General features: G+C 39.7%; 1 protein-coding gene across 7 annotated transcripts in view; it reads left to right on the top strand.

The window, feature by feature from the left end:
- The window catches only part of PPP1R12A (protein phosphatase 1 regulatory subunit 12A), a 93,365-nt gene that overhangs the window by 26,377 nt on the left and 49,218 nt on the right, over window positions 1-17,770 (top strand). For all 7 annotated transcript variants that reach the window (XR_014224159.1, XM_082240974.1, XM_082240975.1 and 4 more), the window contains exons 2-3: window positions 3,683-3,813; window positions 16,414-16,532. Coding sequence is in view for 6 of the 7 variants with exons in the window: in XM_082240974.1 (XP_082097100.1) it covers window positions 3,683-3,813; window positions 16,414-16,532 (250 nt within the window). In the remaining variant the exon portion in view is untranslated. The remainder of the gene's footprint in view (window positions 1-3,682; window positions 3,814-16,413; window positions 16,533-17,770) is intronic.

The following is a 17,770-nucleotide window of genomic DNA, read 5'->3' as shown; positions in this document are numbered from 1 at the left end:
TTGTTTCACTATGAGATTCAGGGGAGAAAAAGTTAAAGATATAGAATTATATGGATCATCATAGAATTAGTAGTGAAATTTCAGGGCATTAGTTTGTTTCAATAAGTATGGAACAACTTTCCAGAATTTGAACTGAGAAAGAGGGTGTTTTTCTTGCAATTGTTTTATGACCATCAGGACCCCATAATTCTAAATCACATCATAGATTGTCTGGTGGTGGTTGGTAGCATAGGAAAAAAGGGGGGAGAGAAAGAAAGATTAAATTTTCTTTTATAATTTTCTTGATTGTTTTAGGGAAAATATGAAAAAAGAACCTTAAATAGGACTGATTAGAAAAAATGTTTTGTGCAAAACTTCATCAGAATTGGCTGTATTGTAGTAAAAGGACTGCAAAATACAGACTTCATAATAGCTGGCAGTTTGTGATTGTGACACCTATATGTTTAGTATAGGTAGGATTACCCTGACTTTTATTTACCTTTAATGATACCAGCAAATAGCCAAATCAGACTATATAGTGTGATGACATCATGACGTCCAGTAGATTGTGCCTTCCTTCATGGGATCATTTGAGAAACAATGCAGACAAACCTATCATTTTTGTTCTCTGCACTCTTATTTTGTCTTCACTTTGTAGTCACCAGTGTCTCACCAATAGAGGCACAATTTTCTGAAGAGTTGCATCCTGATAACTGGAACAGTACCTTTTCTGTTGCTACCAGTCATTCATCTACACTACCACAATTCCTAGAAGGCATCTGAGCTTGCTGTGTGAGTTGTTCCCAATGGCAAGAAACTTGGAGGCAAACTATTTTGGTAACAAAATGTTGCCTCCTGCTGCTTTTACCTTACCCTCACTACCTCTGCCCAGGGATGCACAAGCAAGGGTACCTCTTTCCCATTAGTAACTAAGACAGCAGTTATATCCCTCTGTGTCTTTTCTGAAATGAAGCGTCTTCTTTTCTTTAACTTGCTGTTTCTTCCTTGTTTCCACAGGAAGTCACACTTGCATCAGCTTCTTTTACAATAAGATAGCTGCCACCATCATGCCCAATAAGCACTAACTCACTGTTTCATCACTACCTCCCATGATCTCTGTAAAAAATGGCCTATATTCCAGACACTGGGAATTCTAGCCTTGTCAGCTCACTTTTGGAGCTTGTGAGGAGGCTGCAGGAGAAAATATAATGGGATAACCCAATGCATACTTTTTTACTTGGGAGTAACAATATTGGAGCAGGAGCAGCTATATAGTGCATTATTGTTAATATACGAGATTATCCAGTCAACACTCCTCTTCATAATCTTACATTCAGACATTAACTGATATATTTCTTGAAACCATGGATTTGCTTTCTATATCCAGTTATTAACATGTGATATCACAAGAAATCACCAACCCACCCATAGCAGGCCTCCTGTCCCTAGTGTCAAGTCCATAACATGAGGTTGCACCATAATCTCACTTTTTCCAAGGCCTCTGGTTGGTTGGTTGGTAGGTCAGGACCATCTCACCCTGTATCACCACATGTTGCACTTTGCAAGGCCTCTGGGTAATGGGTTAGTTACACTTTTACCCATGCCCATAGCATAACTGATTTTCGTGGTAGCTGGTAGTTATTATTTCTCTTTCCCTTCAGAACCTCATGCATATACCAGTCCAGTTTTAGTCTGTAGTCACAATGTAATGGTTTTCACCCAAGTGCTCTATATGGATGCAGATGATGACCTCTTCATAAAGAACAATGATTATAGTCTCATTTTTTGTGAAATAGTGCCCCATGTTTTCAGTTTCTATGAGCCTTTGAGCAAAATTGCAGTAATGTTGGGCTGGCTAGTTTGAAGCGTGTTGAAGTTGTCAGTGAAGTGCACATGAATGAAAAATGACCATAAACACCAAGCAGTACAGGTCTCTGTTGCTGCATAAATTCTTGAGGGCTTGCTTTTGGGTAGAAATGTGTAGGGTTACACTGAGTGTGTTTTAAGACAGTGATTTTTTGAGTGTTTTCATGTGTACATGTGTTGATGGTGCCCATGAGATTAGCTTTACCTTTCTATATGTTTTATAGTTCTCAGTCTAAAATGCTTGCGCTGAGCGAGCCATGCTGTAAATGAGTACCTAGTCCAGTGGAGAAAGAAAAGGCATGTGATGTTGGCCACTTGTTTCTGTTAACCTTAATACAGTGGTACCTTGGGTTACATATGCTTCAGGTTAAAGACTCCGTTAACCCAGAAATAGTACCTCGGGTTAAGAACTTTGCTTCAGGATGAGAACAGAAATCATGCTCTGGCAGCGTGGCGGCAGTAGGAGGCCCCATTAGCTAAAGTGGTGCTTCAGGTTAAGAACAGTTTCAGGTTAAGAACGGACCTCCGGAATGAATTAAGTACTTAACCCGAGGTACCACTGTAATTTGCAGGCTGTGGGTTGTGTTCTGATGTGTCATGGCCTTTTGCTCAGGGGTTTCATTGGAGTCCTGAAGATGTTTAGGATTAGAGAGTAACAGTTCTGACATAGAATTGTTGGACATAGTTTTTGCTTTCTACAAAAGCAAACCTTCAGACCCAAAAGGACAAAAACATGTGGCATTGTAGTGTTTGGATTACGTGCCTTGAGTGAAGGCATTGGATTTTGATGTTGTATAGCTCCGTGTTACTGTTGGAGGTCCCTGTGTGGCTTTTCCCCTTGCACATGGCACCCACATGGCTCAAACATGCCATAGTATGGTTTCCCATGTTTTCTGAATCCAGTTTGTGGCTGAGTGGTAAGCCATAAATAAGCCAAGGTTTGTTCTTGGTTTACTTCTGGTTTATTGCTTGTGGTTTGTCTGAGAACATACTCCCCCCCCGGGGGGGGAGGATTTGGATGGCACAAAAAGCCATACTACAGCTGTGTGGGTACTGTGCTGAGCTGAGGAGGAACCCATGTGGGGACCTAGATGGCAGGGGGGCATAGTCACAACTAAGCCATTATTTGAGACAAACTGTGGTTTACATGTGTGACTCAGGCAATTGAAAGCTGTATGTTAGTTATACATATAATAGAAATCTTAATTCCCTTAGAAGTTTTTCAAGGTATCTAGGTACCCAAGTATGCATGGTTTTACAGTATAAGCTCAAAACTGAATTGCACCTAAGGAAATTGACATAATTTGCTGTTTGCTATATCTTGTGATGTGTGTTTTCTCCTCTACATCTTTGTTTTAGAAACTCTGCAGGGTCTGTTTTGTTCCTCACACTGTCAAAAAGTGAAGAGTATTAGGCTAGCTTATGGCAGATAAGACATACAACCTCACAGTTCTGTATATATCACAAAGTAGAGACATGCTCTCTGCATTCTCTTCTACCCTTCTAAGGCTGGCAGTGAGCTGGCAGAGAAGAAATATACCAAACAACCACGTATAAGAAGAACATTTTGTCATGAATGGAGGGGAACATGTTGCAGGTGGCTATAGTGAACTTGAAATAACAATAGAGATTCTTATATTTATGCAGAATATATAAAAGAAAACGATGGGCTAATTCGTGTAGCACGAATCATGTGAACATGTGCTTTATGTGGGATAATGGCTTATTGCTGCCTGTTTGGTTGTGGAATGGGCTGTTTGCGGTTAGATCTATTGTCATAGAATGACTTTTGGCCAATTGTTAAAACCACCTTAACACTTTTTTCTTCTCTTTATAGGCTTGCATAGATGATAATGTAGATATGGTGAAATTTCTGGTGGAAAATGGAGCCAATATTAATCAACCTGATAATGAAGGCTGGATACCTCTACATGCGGCTGCTTCCTGTGGATATCTTGATATAGCAGAGTAAGGATTTTTTCCCAATATTTAACATAACTTACCTTGATGTTTAGTAGACTTATGATGCAACCGTTGCTAAGAAGCTGTTTAACGACAGGATACTTTGAGCAATGTATTCCATATTTTATGAGATGAGAACTGGGTTCTTTATGACAAGAAGAAAAATGCAGTTCCCTCATAATAAAATTACGTTGAAAGGTGAATTTGAAATTTGCAGCAGTCTACATTTGTTAATCATCTTGTAACAAAGCCATATATCTGAACATATATTCTAGAAATGAGCGCTTGATACTTGATTTGAAGCCTGTGTTTTTTGTTTCCCTGTGAAATAGTCAACACTGGAGCACCAGACCTTTTGTTGATACTTAATTATATATCTAGGGTTAAAGAACAAGTGCTGCATTTAGCTAAAGTTTGTCTTTGTCTTATCTTGGGATGTTGATAGAATTTTCTGGGAAGTTTACAAATAGGGTGGCTGTAGCTTTTAAGGATAGCTCTCCACAATCTTTAACCTTTCAATTTGATGTATTGAGTGCCCTTATGAGGAAGAACTCTGAGCTTGAGAAACCTAAACCTGTCCAGGCTATACATTGACACCTCTTGCATTGCATATAGTAACGTAGGATCCTGTTTGTCCTTAAAAGGAAGCACTACTAGCTGTATTCTTTCTGACTCTGCAGTATGTGTCAGAATTCTGTTTGAGCTAACATATAAACTAGAATGGCATTTTAGCAGCTGTAAATTTCAGTAATTTTTTCATGTGGCAGCTGAAACTACTTTTTAAGGGGTACATGAGTAGGTATATTGTATATGGTTTTCGTATCTCATTTGTTCTTCCTCTCATGTGTGGGACTGAAGTTTCAATAGTTATTTGCCCATGGTGTTGCTAAGATTTAAAGACACCTTGCCTGTTATAGTAGAATAAATGTGTGTAATTCCATTGAATAAGCAGTACTTAGGCTGTACATCAGTACACACAGACATTCATACTCCTTTATGTATTACACATACGTGTCTGTATGTGTACATATATAATCTATTAATAACTTACTATATATCAATAAGAATTATAATCAGGAAATACAAACATATTACTACTTTTGAGTCTGTCTCTCTCTGTGTCATAAAAATACATTTTTGTGTTTGCAGAACAGTTGTACATAAATGTTCCACTTTTCAAGTGTGAAGGTAATAGGCATTTCATCCAGAGCACACCCTCCTAAACAGTCTTGTTGAAGATGAAAGAAGTAATTGCTTGCCAAACAAAAACTGGTAAAGAGGATGTGACTGAGCAGGCTCAGAATGTTGTTAATGCTTTTTAGGGAGTGTGCTGAAGAAAGTAGGGGCACAGCAGCTGCAGACATTCCTGGAGGTTTCTCATTTTCTTGATCTGGGTTCTTTCTTGGTGATGGGAATGAATCAATCTTAGTGGCCTTAATGGATATCCTTTGTTGCGGGCACAACACAGGGACTGCAGGTGTTATCTCCCACCCCTATTCCTCTGTGGCTTTTGATGCCATTGTCCATAGTATCCTTCTGGACCAACTCTGTGAGATAGGCATTGGAGGCACTGTACTGCAATAGTTCTGATTCTGCAGTGCCAAGTTCAGAGAGTTACACTGAGAAACAGCTCATTGGCCCCATGGTGTTTTTGTTATGGTGTCCCGCAAGGGCACATTTTATCCCTAAAGTTTTTAGGGATCTAAATGATACCAAAGCTTTTTGGGATCTCTCTGAAACCATTAAAAGCAGGAATTAGGAGTTTAGAAGCAGGATGCCTTCAGTATGCTGATCACAATTGAACCTGCTTTCTTTTGCATCTAAATTGGGTGAGGCTGTAGAAGCCTTGGACCAGGGCCTGGCTGCAGTTAGTGGGCTGGATGAAGACCAGGATAATGAGTTTGAATCCTGTAGCAAAATGTCTGTTCTGGAAGAGGTTGAGCTCTTTCTCATGGAACAGGTTCACAGCCTGGAGATGCGCCTGAGTCCATCTTTATCGCTTGGGGCCCAAGTGGTTTCTGCAGCTGGGAGCTCTTTCTATAAACTTTTATCTGATCAGACAAGTGCGGCCATTCTTGGGTTGGCCCCTGTGATTCAGACATTAGTAGCCTTAAAACTAGGTCACTGTCTACATGGGGCTTTATTTTGATGCATTGCAGGGGGCTGGACAAGATGACCCTTGGAGTCCCTTCTTGCAGTCCTGATCTAAAACAAATAATTTACTCATGGTTGAATGCCTATGTTAGGAGTTGTAAGAAGGAAGTTTTCCTGGCTTGGCTAAGGATTAAGACATAGGGTCCATACTCATCCATACCTTTTTGGGGTAGGGTGACTCTTGCGTGGTTGTCTTGCAGCATTCCCAGATCTGTTAAACATCATGTATTGCTAGAGTGTCCACATTTTCTCAATGCTTGACAAAAGTTTTGTGAACCTGGCCATCTGATATATGCTGTGTGGTCTAGCTTCATTCTTGGTTGAAGTTAATAATTTTTGTTTTCTTCATGTTTCTAAACATAATAGGCTAGTTAGTTTTCTTTTAAGACAGGGATGGAGAATCTGTGGCCCTCCAGATGTTGCTCACATCATCCCTGACTGTTGGTTATGCAGTCTGGAGCTGTTTTAAGACCTTGGTGTTGTAAGAGATATGCTTCACTCATTACTAGATTGGACAGTCAGGACTGCCATCTGGTATACAGCATGGTATAGCTAAGATATCACTGTGCTATAAAATGCCTATGATTCACTCAGATACATAAGCTAGTCACCAAATGGCACCTTAAACCTGGGTTGCCATTTATATGAAATTTATATCATCATCATCATTATTACTGTAATTATTAATTTCATTTCTGTACTGCTTTATATTTTAAAGAAAAAAAGCAGTATATAACACAATAAAACATAAAATAAAGCAAACCAGATAGCGACAAGAGATCACTACAAATTGACAAGCTGGCTGGTGCTCAACAATATTTTTTGAGGGGCATGCACAGCAGCAGAAAAAGTTGCTGCACGCCAGCCAAATGGTGGAGATGTCAGTCTCCAAACCTGATGACATGATATCTTCCCTTGGTTGCAAGTTGACTCGCATCAGTCGCAAAATGTGCCTAGTGCCTGGGGGATTTTGAACAGTGCTCCCTAGGTACCCTAATACTGAAAGTTTGATCTGCATTGTGATAGAAGTGAACAGCTGATTTGATTATGATTATTTTTGTGACATGCTGGACTTGGCTTGACTATTTGTAAAAAGTTGACAACTTGTAAGACACGTGAGACTCAAGGCAAGAACTTCTAATTGATACTTCAATCACAGCTGATGTTTCATATCCTTTGCATTATTGAGTTCTGCCAAACTGAATAGTTGGTCACACTATTTCTTTGGCTCAGAGAGACAAAACCTGCTTAGGACTATCTTCTCCTTCCGCTGGGTTTGTAATTAAAATGATAATAGTTATTGTTACCTTGAAGAGGTGTGGTCAGTCTCCACCTGCTTCCTATGGTCACTCCGGCTCTCAATGCTTTGTTTGGATCATGTGAGCATAGATCTGCCTTTCACCAGGTAAAGCTACTTTTTTTGCTTAAGATGAGAGTGAAGCTACATGGGGAGAAAGTACCTGAAGTTGTGCTGTGTGGCCAGAAGAACAATATTTGCTTCTTGGTTTTGAATCAGTATATGCTTGGATAATGGCGTCAGGTGGAGGGAGGGAGTTGCTTTGTGGCTCCTGCAAGCTACAAACCTGAAATTGATTTTTGATTATGCTTTCAAGGAGCTGCCTTTAGGCACCAGGTCTGTTGACATACCAACTCTGCATTATAAAGATGTCTGCAAACATGACATGAAGGCTGACAACATTAGCCTTAGGTAAAAGGTAAAGGGACCCCTGACCATTAGGTCCAGTCGTGACCAACTCTGGGGTTTCGGCTCTCATCTCGCTTTATTGGCCAAGAGAGCTGGCGTATAGCTTCCGGGTCATGTGGCCAGCATGACTAAGCCGCTTCTGGTGAACCAGAGCAGCGCACGGAAACGTGGTTTACCTTCCCACCAGAACGGTACCTATTTATCTACTTGGACTTTGACGTGCTTTCGAACTTCTAGGTGGGCAGGGGTGGGGACCAAGCAACAGGAGCTCACCCCGTCGCAGGGATTTGAACTGCCGACCTTCTGATCGGCAAGTCCTAGGCTCTGTGGTTTAACCCACAGCGCCACCCACATCCCTGTCACGTGGGAATTCCTTGCTGATGACCACAGTGCCTGGAAACAGGCAGTCAGGTCATGCATCCATAGCAGTGACCAGAGGAGGAATGACTGCTGGGAGGAGCGCAGAGAGAATAAACGTCATGAATCTGCAGCAGCACAACTGGATGCCTTCATCTGCCCCAGCTTCAATAAAACATGTCTCTCCCATATTGGTCTCTACAGACACAGTTGGTGCTGCAACTCTCCAATGGTTTGACTTTACCCCAATGGTACCCACTTCCATTGTCTCCCAAGACAGATGGATGCCAACAGCAACTTAATACTTCGGCTTTTAATACATACATTTGTGGGGTAGTGGTGGTTAAAATTAGCAAGGGAAAAAAAGCAATCAAAGGCTATTTAACCACAGATTTATTTAACCCAATTACTAAAGTCAAGTATAAGAGGCTAAAAAGGTAAAGGTAAAGGACCTCTGACAATTAAGTTCAGTCGCAAACGACTAAATCAGACTGTATGTATCCATCTAGCCCTACTTTGACTCTTAGGCAGAGATTCTATCACCTGTTACCTGATTCAATCTGAGATGCCAGATCTTCTCTGTGTAGGATCCTCTCCATGCAGACCATGTGTTCTCTTTCTCATATAAGTAGCATTGCACTGTTAAAGTTTAAATAAACAATTTAATGTTTTAATTTACCTTCATAAGTTCTAATACTTAATTTCATTCACATTGAAACTGCTTTGAAGGTGTATATAATGTTGACATTTGGTATGACTAGACGGCACAGTTGACTGTTAGAAACTTTATTTGTAAGTCCATGGGAAGAGAGCATTTTGTTCAGTTCTGCATACTTTATTTTCCTTAAATTCTGGGGTTGTGCTGCTTCTGGAGCTGTTCTAGACGTAACTCGGAGAATAACCATCTGGGTTCTTAAGTTAAGAAGGGCAATTCTAGGAATCTCTAGTCCCACTGCAGGCAACTTACTGTTTTGTTTTTGAAAGGTTGGAGAGAGGAATGTGGACTTTGAAACCTCATTCTTATCTGGAAGATGTAATTATTTGGGGACACTCTTGTTCTTTGGAAGGAAATTAGTGATCTTTGCATCTACTGGAACCATCCTGTTTTCACCTTTTCAAATTATGTTAAGGTTTCCTTTTTGTATTGTTTTATGCCTGTTGCTTTAGAAGCCCTTGACAGAAAGATTGCAGGAAAAGGCCTGGTTTTTTTTTCCTAAAGGAGGATTTTTGTTTTTGTTTTAAACTAACTACTGTGTGTCTGCTTCTTACCCTGACTGCTAGTCCGTACTGTTGGACTAGCAGTTTGACTCAATGAAGACAGTTCATAGAGAAAAGCTCAGTTTGCTGTTCTGCTTAAATGACGTGCAAACCAGTTAGATTTGTAGTTTATTTAGTGGGGAATGGAGCAGAAATCCTCAACTTCAGGCAGGTTTTCCCCTTGCTTTGGTATAGTATAACTACAGTGGTACCTCTTGTTACGAACCCTTCTGGTTACGAACGCTTCAGGTTACGAGCTCCACTAACCCGGAAGTAGCTGCTCCTGGTTGCAAACTTTGCCCCAGGATGCGAACGGAAATTACGTGCTAGAGGTGTGCGCACAGCAGGAGGCCCCATTAGCAAAAGCGCACCTCAGGATAAGAATGGTTTCAGCTTAAGAACGGACCTCCGGAACAAATGAAGTTCGTAACCAGAGGTACCACAGTACTTACTTTGGTCTTGTTCTGTCTTTTATGGGATGTTTTTTCTCTTGTAGGTAAAATTAAGAAAGTAGCTAGCCTAGTGTCATATTCTGTTTGTGCTTTCCTTCATAGTTCTATTTCCAATTTGGTATTCAGCTCATGAAAGGAGGTATGACATTCCTGAAACAGATGTTATTTAGTGCTGTATTTGCTTTGCATACATATGAATTGAGAAACCATACTTCTTCTAATGTTGAAAAACAGCTTGTATTGGATATGTGCTGAACAGATATTCTGGGCCTCAGTTTCTGGTGCTGCTGATGCTAGTGGCCTGATGGGGTGGACTATCATAGATACTCTATGATTAAGTATTGGCTGGGAAACAAAAGTCTAGGGGATTGGCAGCCATAGTTTGTTATGGTAGTGGTGATGACAGTCTGACCATCATTCATTGTTTTAATAGTCACTTCCTTTTCCTGTACTTTGCTTTTTAATTCAGTGGCTTCTTAAGGTCAATAAAAAAATGGACACTATCAATGGATTAATTTGCTTGTGTCTCAGATGTTAAATAGGTTGAAATGAGCATAACATCTAAGAACATACTTTGAGATGCCTCCCACACTGAATATTTTTTGACTAGGATGACACTATAGAATACTGGATAACTCAAGGTATTCATAAGATTGCATTTTCTGGTTGTTGTTTTTACCTTGTTACTCATTTAATATTAGGAAATCACTGTGGTTCTTAAGACTGTGTTCATGGAAGACAAACTTACTCGGCTACGAGTGATCTCCATAGATGATGATAGTTTAGCTTTGTACAGTATGCTTTTCTTTGAAAAGAATGGATTTAAATACATAAAGATATGACTTCTACTTCTAGCATTCCCTATTCCAATTTTTATTCTCTTATTTTAAAGCCTGTGTTAAGTTTAACAGTTGCTGCAACAATTTGTTGCTGCTCCTACTTGCATTTTCTTAGTGCACACCAATGTAACAATGATTTAAACTGTTTTTAAGAGAACTATCTGCTGAACTTTATCAGCATACAAGTGAGGCATTTTGGCTCTCTGTGCATGTAACGAAGCCAGCAATCTTAGGCATACATATTGGAAATTAGACCTACTGAACAAAATGGGACTTCTGACTAGTGATATTAAATTCTTAAGAATACTTTTTTGGAGAATATTCTTGAGAATATTCTCGATTAATAAGAATATTAGAGAATTTTCATTTAAAATAGAATATTCATTTTAATGCATTGAAAACGATATAATTAGTTAATATACATGTTTATTCATGGGTAAACCTGTTCAAATAGTAACAAAAAACTGTACAGATATTTTAATTCAATGGGGCAATGCAGTGAATTCATACCAGTCTTTGATTTTTTGCACCAAACTTGAAATTGAAAATTCAGTGTGAATGACTCACGTTAATCACTAAGCCTGTCACCAACCATATATTTACCATCTATTTGAATTCTAATTATGTTGTGTATGTATGAAATGTAGCTTCTAAAGTAAAAGGAATACAAAAAAGACTCAGGTCTGCTACAAGAGTACATTCTGTAGTAAGCATATCTACATGGTACAGTATTTTCAGTGCAACACTAATAAAATTTATATGTTTAAAATAAATGCTATTTTTTCCAGAAAATAAAACACAAATAATCAGTAATGACAAGTTACATAACATCAGAAATGCAAATTACTATCTGCTTAGACAAGTAAGAAAACACACAACATATTTAAATTATAACTGATAAATTGTCACAAGAAATAAATTTATTTTAAAAATAGGCTTTAATTAAAGGTAAAGGGACCCTTGACCGTTAGGTCCAGTCGCAAACGACTCTGGGGTTGCCGTGCTCATCTCGCTTTACTGGCCGAGAGAACCAGCGTACAGCTTCTGGGTCATGTGGCCTGCATGACTAAGCCGCTTCTGGCGAACCAGAGCAGCGCACGGAAACGCTGTTTACCTTCCCGCCGGAGCGGTACCTATTTATCTAATTGCACTTTTACGTGCTTTCGAACTGTGAGTTGGGCAGGAGCTGGGATCGAGCAACGGGCGCTCATTCCGTCGCAGGTATTCAAACTGCTGACCTTCTGATCGGCAAGCCCTAGGTTCTGTGGTTTAGACCACAGCGCCACCTGCATCCTAGGCTTTAAGTAACAAGTCTCAAATGATTATAAATTTATATTGACTCCTCAAACACCTTAAGAGGATAAGTCACCATCTTCGTCTCCAGAATGTCAATCTCTGGTAAATGGCACCTTGTACCATTGAATGGCACTGCAAAAACCAGTTACTGGCATTAAATAAAAATATAGAAATGTCAACTGTTTAAATCAAGGTCACCTCACATGCTGTTACACATAATTGTATAGGTCTAGGTACTTTAAGTGTATAAAGCATTATAGCTATTTTCTGTATGGCCAAGGGTATAGAATTGCTAGGAATAAGGTCACACCAAAATAGAAAAAAAGGCTATTACATATAGTTGAAATACATATGAATTCAAATGTTCATCAGATTAAATGAATGGCATTTTAAAAACAAAACAAAAAATGTTTTCTGTAGTTCACATTTCAGAAGTGCCAATGGTGAATGATACAAAGCCCAGTAATGTAACTTGATCAAAAAAATCATTATTTATTACTTACACTGGCAATATCACAGATTGACTTATTATTTACTAGATTTTTTAAATGTGGATTATAAAACTGGTTCTTAAATTAGAATTTACAGTTTGTGGAGAATATTTTGCGGAGAATTTAGAAGGCACAGGGCCTCCTTGGTAGTAGCGCCCTCCCTTCAGATGTTAACGAAATAAACAACTATCTGACTTTTGAAGACATCTGTTTAGGGAAGTTTTTATTTTTTTTGTGTGTGTGTTTGTACTATTCTGCTGGGAACCACCCAGAGTGGCTGAGAAAACCCAGCCAGATTGGTGTGGTATAAATAAAATTGTTGTTGTTGTCGTTGTCATTGTTGTCATTATTATCTCAAAAGTCATACCTCATGGAAGTAGCCACTCCCTCCTGCTTGTTTTTATCACCAATGTCTATAATTCATAGGTATTGCCTCAGGACATGAATTTTCTATATATTACTTAAAGTTAACAAGCTTCTGATAGACTTTATATTCCATTTATATGTCTAAACCAGGATGAGCCAATGTAGTGTCTTCTAGACGTTTTGGACTAAAATTCCCAATGTCCCTTAGCATTGACTGTGCTGACTGGGAGTGATGGGAATTGCAGTCCAAGGCATCTGGAAGGCTTCCCCTTGTCTAAGCTTATTATATGCTGTCTCAGACTCTTGATGTATTTCATGACCTGCCATCTTAACATGAAGCTGACAGAAGAGATGCTGAGAGAAACAAAATGAAATCAGTTATGATAATCTGTGAAGACTTTTAGGATCAGTCGTAACAGAAACTTTTTATTCATATCACAGTGACTTTTTTTAAATTGTCATGAGGACTTTAGTCTCCACTATGTTTATAATTTATCCACTTAGGTTATTTTATGTAGATGACGAAGCCTCAGTTTAAAGATAGTAAATAATTTTTGTAGTACTTCCAGTTCTGATGCTATTCTGGAAACAGAATAGCCTCAATTTTAAATAGTGTTCTAAATGTGGATACACCACAGGTTCCTATAATGACAGACTTTTAAATACCATATTTTTCGCTCTATAAGACGCACTTTCCCCCTCCTAAAAAGTAAGGGGAAATGTGTGTGCGTCTTATGGAGCGAATGCAGGCTGCGCAGCTTTTGCTGAAGCCAGGAGAGCAAGAGGGATTGGTGTGCACTGGCCCCTCTTGCTCTCCTGGCTTTGCTTCGCTGGAGAGCCGCTGTGCAGCATTCCCTCTCTGCGCAGCGCCCCTTCAGCAAAGCGGGAGGAGAAATGGAAGGGGCTCTGCTTCTCCTGACGCTTCACTGAAGGGGTGCTGCGCAGAGAGGGAGAGAACATGTTTCCCTTGTTCTCCTCTAGAACTAGGTGCGTCTTATAGAGCAAAAAATACGGTAACCTAGATGTCTGCAGGAAGATTTTACAAAAGTTGCTATTTTCTTTTATATACATAGACAGGGAATCAAGCTGATTCCTTCCAGTAATTGTGTTCTCCAAGGAATTTTTTCAATTTCTTAAGTTCATTAGTAACAACGAAAGGATGCCAATGGCAAAAACAATATTAGGGCAGATCTTTTATTATTAGATTTAGTTTTAATATACCAAACTGAGTACTTACTATTTTAATATATTCAAAGTTTAATTTAGTATAGTCAGCAAAATAAAAATAAAAATCATAGAAAGGCCCTGAGATGACATTACAGGGGGAATATTTTGCCTAATAGTTATTTTAGTCTACATACTTCTGTTGTGTTTAACTTCTGACATAGGTGATGTGCTGATGTTTCAAGGAACTTTGAGAAACCCCATGTCATGTATGGCTTGCTCCTGGAGAGGGAAGATTACTTGAAATGTATAATCCCTTAAGGTTAGCTTCTTGAAATGATGCTTATCTGATCTTTAAGCAAAGGCATCCAAGGCAGGGTTGACTAATCCCTCCCCCCAGGGCCACAGTGATGGTCTCCCACCTGACTGGTGACCACATGCCCATGGTGGGTGTGGCTAGTATTTGCTGTTTGATCTTTGACTGCAATAAAGATTGATTGGTGTGGCATATAATCACATATGTACCTGCCACACACACATTTAGCACACACAATGTCTGCTAACCAGACATGCCGTCAGACAGCCCTCCCTTCCACCCTCTCCATCACCATTCAAGTTCTTCCCACTCTAACACTCAAGGATCTGTTCAAAGTTTAAAAGGCAATGTTCACAAAAGAGTGGACGGGGGATTCATCTCCAAGCTCAGTGCTTTGGTGCTTAGTGCTAAGATCAGAGATAAAAGATCCCTCTTACTACTCTTTAGAGAGGATCTTGAAACAGGATACAGATTCATTTATTTTACTCTCTGGATGAATTGGGGTCAATGCAGCACCTTTTGCATTCTTTTTTGTGTTGTAATAGATGGTTTGACTATTTACTGTACCACAACCCCCATCTTTCAAGTGAAAAACTATTATTTCTCCAGACACTTGCATGTTTGTCTGTCTGTATACATTTGTATTTCCTTGGAAAAAAACCTAAAGAAAATAAAATTGATGCGTGAATAGGTGTTGATCCCACATCACACATTTGTCAACATGTGAGGGGGTCATATCAGCCCCCTGTATGTGGCTCAGTAATGGCATATTTGTTTCTAAGGTGAGTTGGGCTGCAGTCATAGAAAGAAATTAGAGTATCATTCACTTCTAGATTCATTTAGATAGGGAGGATATATCTGCCATTTGGAAATTTTGGCACAGTGCCATTGCTCACTCGTTTACCTTTATTCTGCTTACAGATATATATGTGTTCTGTTTACTCAGTTTTACAGCATCACAGAAATAATTCATTATAGGTTGTTCTCTACTCTTATAGTTCTGAAGTTGGCATTAGCAGTGTAAGTAATTCTAATGCCATGAAACTGAGCAAACAAAACTTCATACAACTTCAACAAATTACAGGCTAATTACTAAAGAGCTGCTTTTGCTGTGAAGAGGTGTGTTCCAAACTAGTTGTCTCTGCTTTGAAGGCAATTTTCTACTGCTGACACAGCTTTTTTATTTCTCTCTTTACCCCATCCCCCTTCAGTGTCTAGTTTGTTATCCATCACATGATCACATATCTTTTCTTCCATCTGGTCCAAGAAGACATTTTTACATTACACTGTGATGCCATATCTCTTCGCAGCTCTTGATCTTGGTCTAAGTTTTTATTGTTGAGAAGGGTATATAGCACTTGATTTGCATGCAGAGGGTACCAGATTCCATTCTTGGCATGTCCTGTTATAAAAGGCCTTCTGGCAGCAAGAGGTAAATCACTTAATCTTATGAAATTCTCTTAATATATAAAATGCATCTTAAAACCAGTAAAGCAGCAGCATAAAAGCATATAAAAACAAATGGGAAGAAGATTCATATACATAAAACAGGTTCTGTTCTTTTGGGTTGGAGGAAGCCCAAACAAATGAGTCTTTACAAGATAGGTGAAACAATTGGTGGTTGCTGCTTCATGTATAGAAGAATGAAGGGCATTCCATAATACGGGGCAGCAGCAGAAAATGCCAAGTAGATCAACTCAAGTACAGTGGTACCTCGGTTTACAAACTTCATCCATTCCGGAAGTCCGTTCTTAAACCAAAACCATTCTTAAACTGAGGCACAATTTCCCCAATGAGGCCCTTCTACCGTTCAGATTCTGTTCTTAGACCGAGGTAAAGTTCTCAAACCAAGGCACTACTTCCGGTTTTGCAGAGTTTGTAAACTAAATTGTTCTTAAACCGGACTGTTCTTAAACCGAGGTACCACTGTAGTATATCCAGTTGAAATAATTCAAAAATAGATGTGGAGCTTTATTGTTAGAAACGAAGCACTTGAAGAGCTGTTGTTTTTTAAAGAAAATATTAAGAACTTGTATCATTGACAGCACGTTAGGAAAAGTAATTTGAAGGTGGTGCTATCAGAGACCATCCCTTTAGTGTGTGAGAGGCTTTGGTTTATATTTACGTAGCTTGTTCACTGAAATGTATTTAGTACTTGTATCAAAAGGTGTGCTTTCATATTAACAACAAACTATTTCTTCTGTTTCAGATATTTAATTAGTCAAGGAGCACATGTAGGAGCTGTAAATAGTGAAGGGGACACTCCATTAGATATTGCTGAAGAAGAGGCAATGGAAGAGTTACTTCAAAATGAAGTGAACCGGCAAGGTAATTTTAAAGGTTTACTGCATAAAAAATTAAAGCATAAAAGAATCTGTATTAAAACCAAAATGTTGCATCGGATTGACCATATGCAATTAAAAAATGCCATATAATTATAATTAATTCTGAATATGAATTTAAGAACCCTTGGTTATGTAAGAAAATGCATTGTAGAAATAGGAAGAATTACCGTATTTTTCGCTCTATAACACGCACCTGACCATAACACGCACATTGTTTTTAGAGGAGGAAAACAAGGGAAAAAACATTCTGAATGAAACATTGGATGTATCATTTTTGTGCTTCATGCTGTGGCCACAGACATGTGATCTGATGGTGAATTTGGGCTGACGCAATGCAAAGATCCTGAGGATCCATGTGGATCCATGCTTTGTAACCACGTTTTTGCACCATTGCAGCCCCAGACAACAGTGGGTGCGTGATTTGGGGGGGCAGGCTGTAGCCATGGACATGCTATGTTCTCTGGTGGTGAATTTGGGGGTGACCCAATGCAAAGATCCATGTGGATCCATGCTTTTTAACCACATTTTTGCACCATTGCAGCCCCAGGCAACAGTGGGTGCATGATTTTTGGGGGGCAGGCTGTAGCCATGGACATGCTATGTGCTCTGATGGTGAATTTGGGGTGACCCAGTGCAAAAATCCTGAGGATCCATGTGGATCCATGCTTTTTAACCACATTTTAAGTGGGGAGGGAAGGAAAAACACAGAAGGGCTAAGAATGCAGGAGTGGGGTATAACGGGAGGGAGGAAAGGAAGGCAAAAGTTTCCCCCACGCACCCACCCAAGCCAGCCAGCTCGCGCTCTCTCTCTCTCTCTCTCTCTCTCCCACCTGCATGTTTTCAGCAGCACCGGAGCACAGAGAGGAAAGAACGACATTCTGCTCTCTCTCTCTCGCTCTCTCTCTCTCTCTCTCTCTCTCTCCCTCCCACCTGCATGTTTTCAGCAGCACCGGAGCACAGAGAGGAAGGAGCGACAGTTTGCTTTTCCCCTCTTCTTGCCTGGAGGGGAGGGGCTTTCCCTGCTCTTTGTTCCGTTTCAGCAAACACAGCAACGAAACAGAAGAGGGTGGGCAGTAAGACCCGGAGGCAGAATGCAGGAAAGCACCCACTTCCTCTTTTCAGGTTTGTTTCCCTTCTCCCTGAAGCACGGTTTGATTTTTGCCCGATTTTTTGGCTCCAGGGACCACACATTCGCTCCATAACACGCACAGACATTTCCCC

The sequence above is a fragment of the Podarcis vaucheri genome (genome assembly GCF_965113315.1).
Source record: "Podarcis vaucheri genome assembly, chromosome: 10".
Taxonomy (NCBI): Eukaryota; Metazoa; Chordata; class Lepidosauria; order Squamata; family Lacertidae; genus Podarcis; species Podarcis vaucheri.
This window is presented reverse-complemented; position numbering and strand designations above follow the sequence as displayed.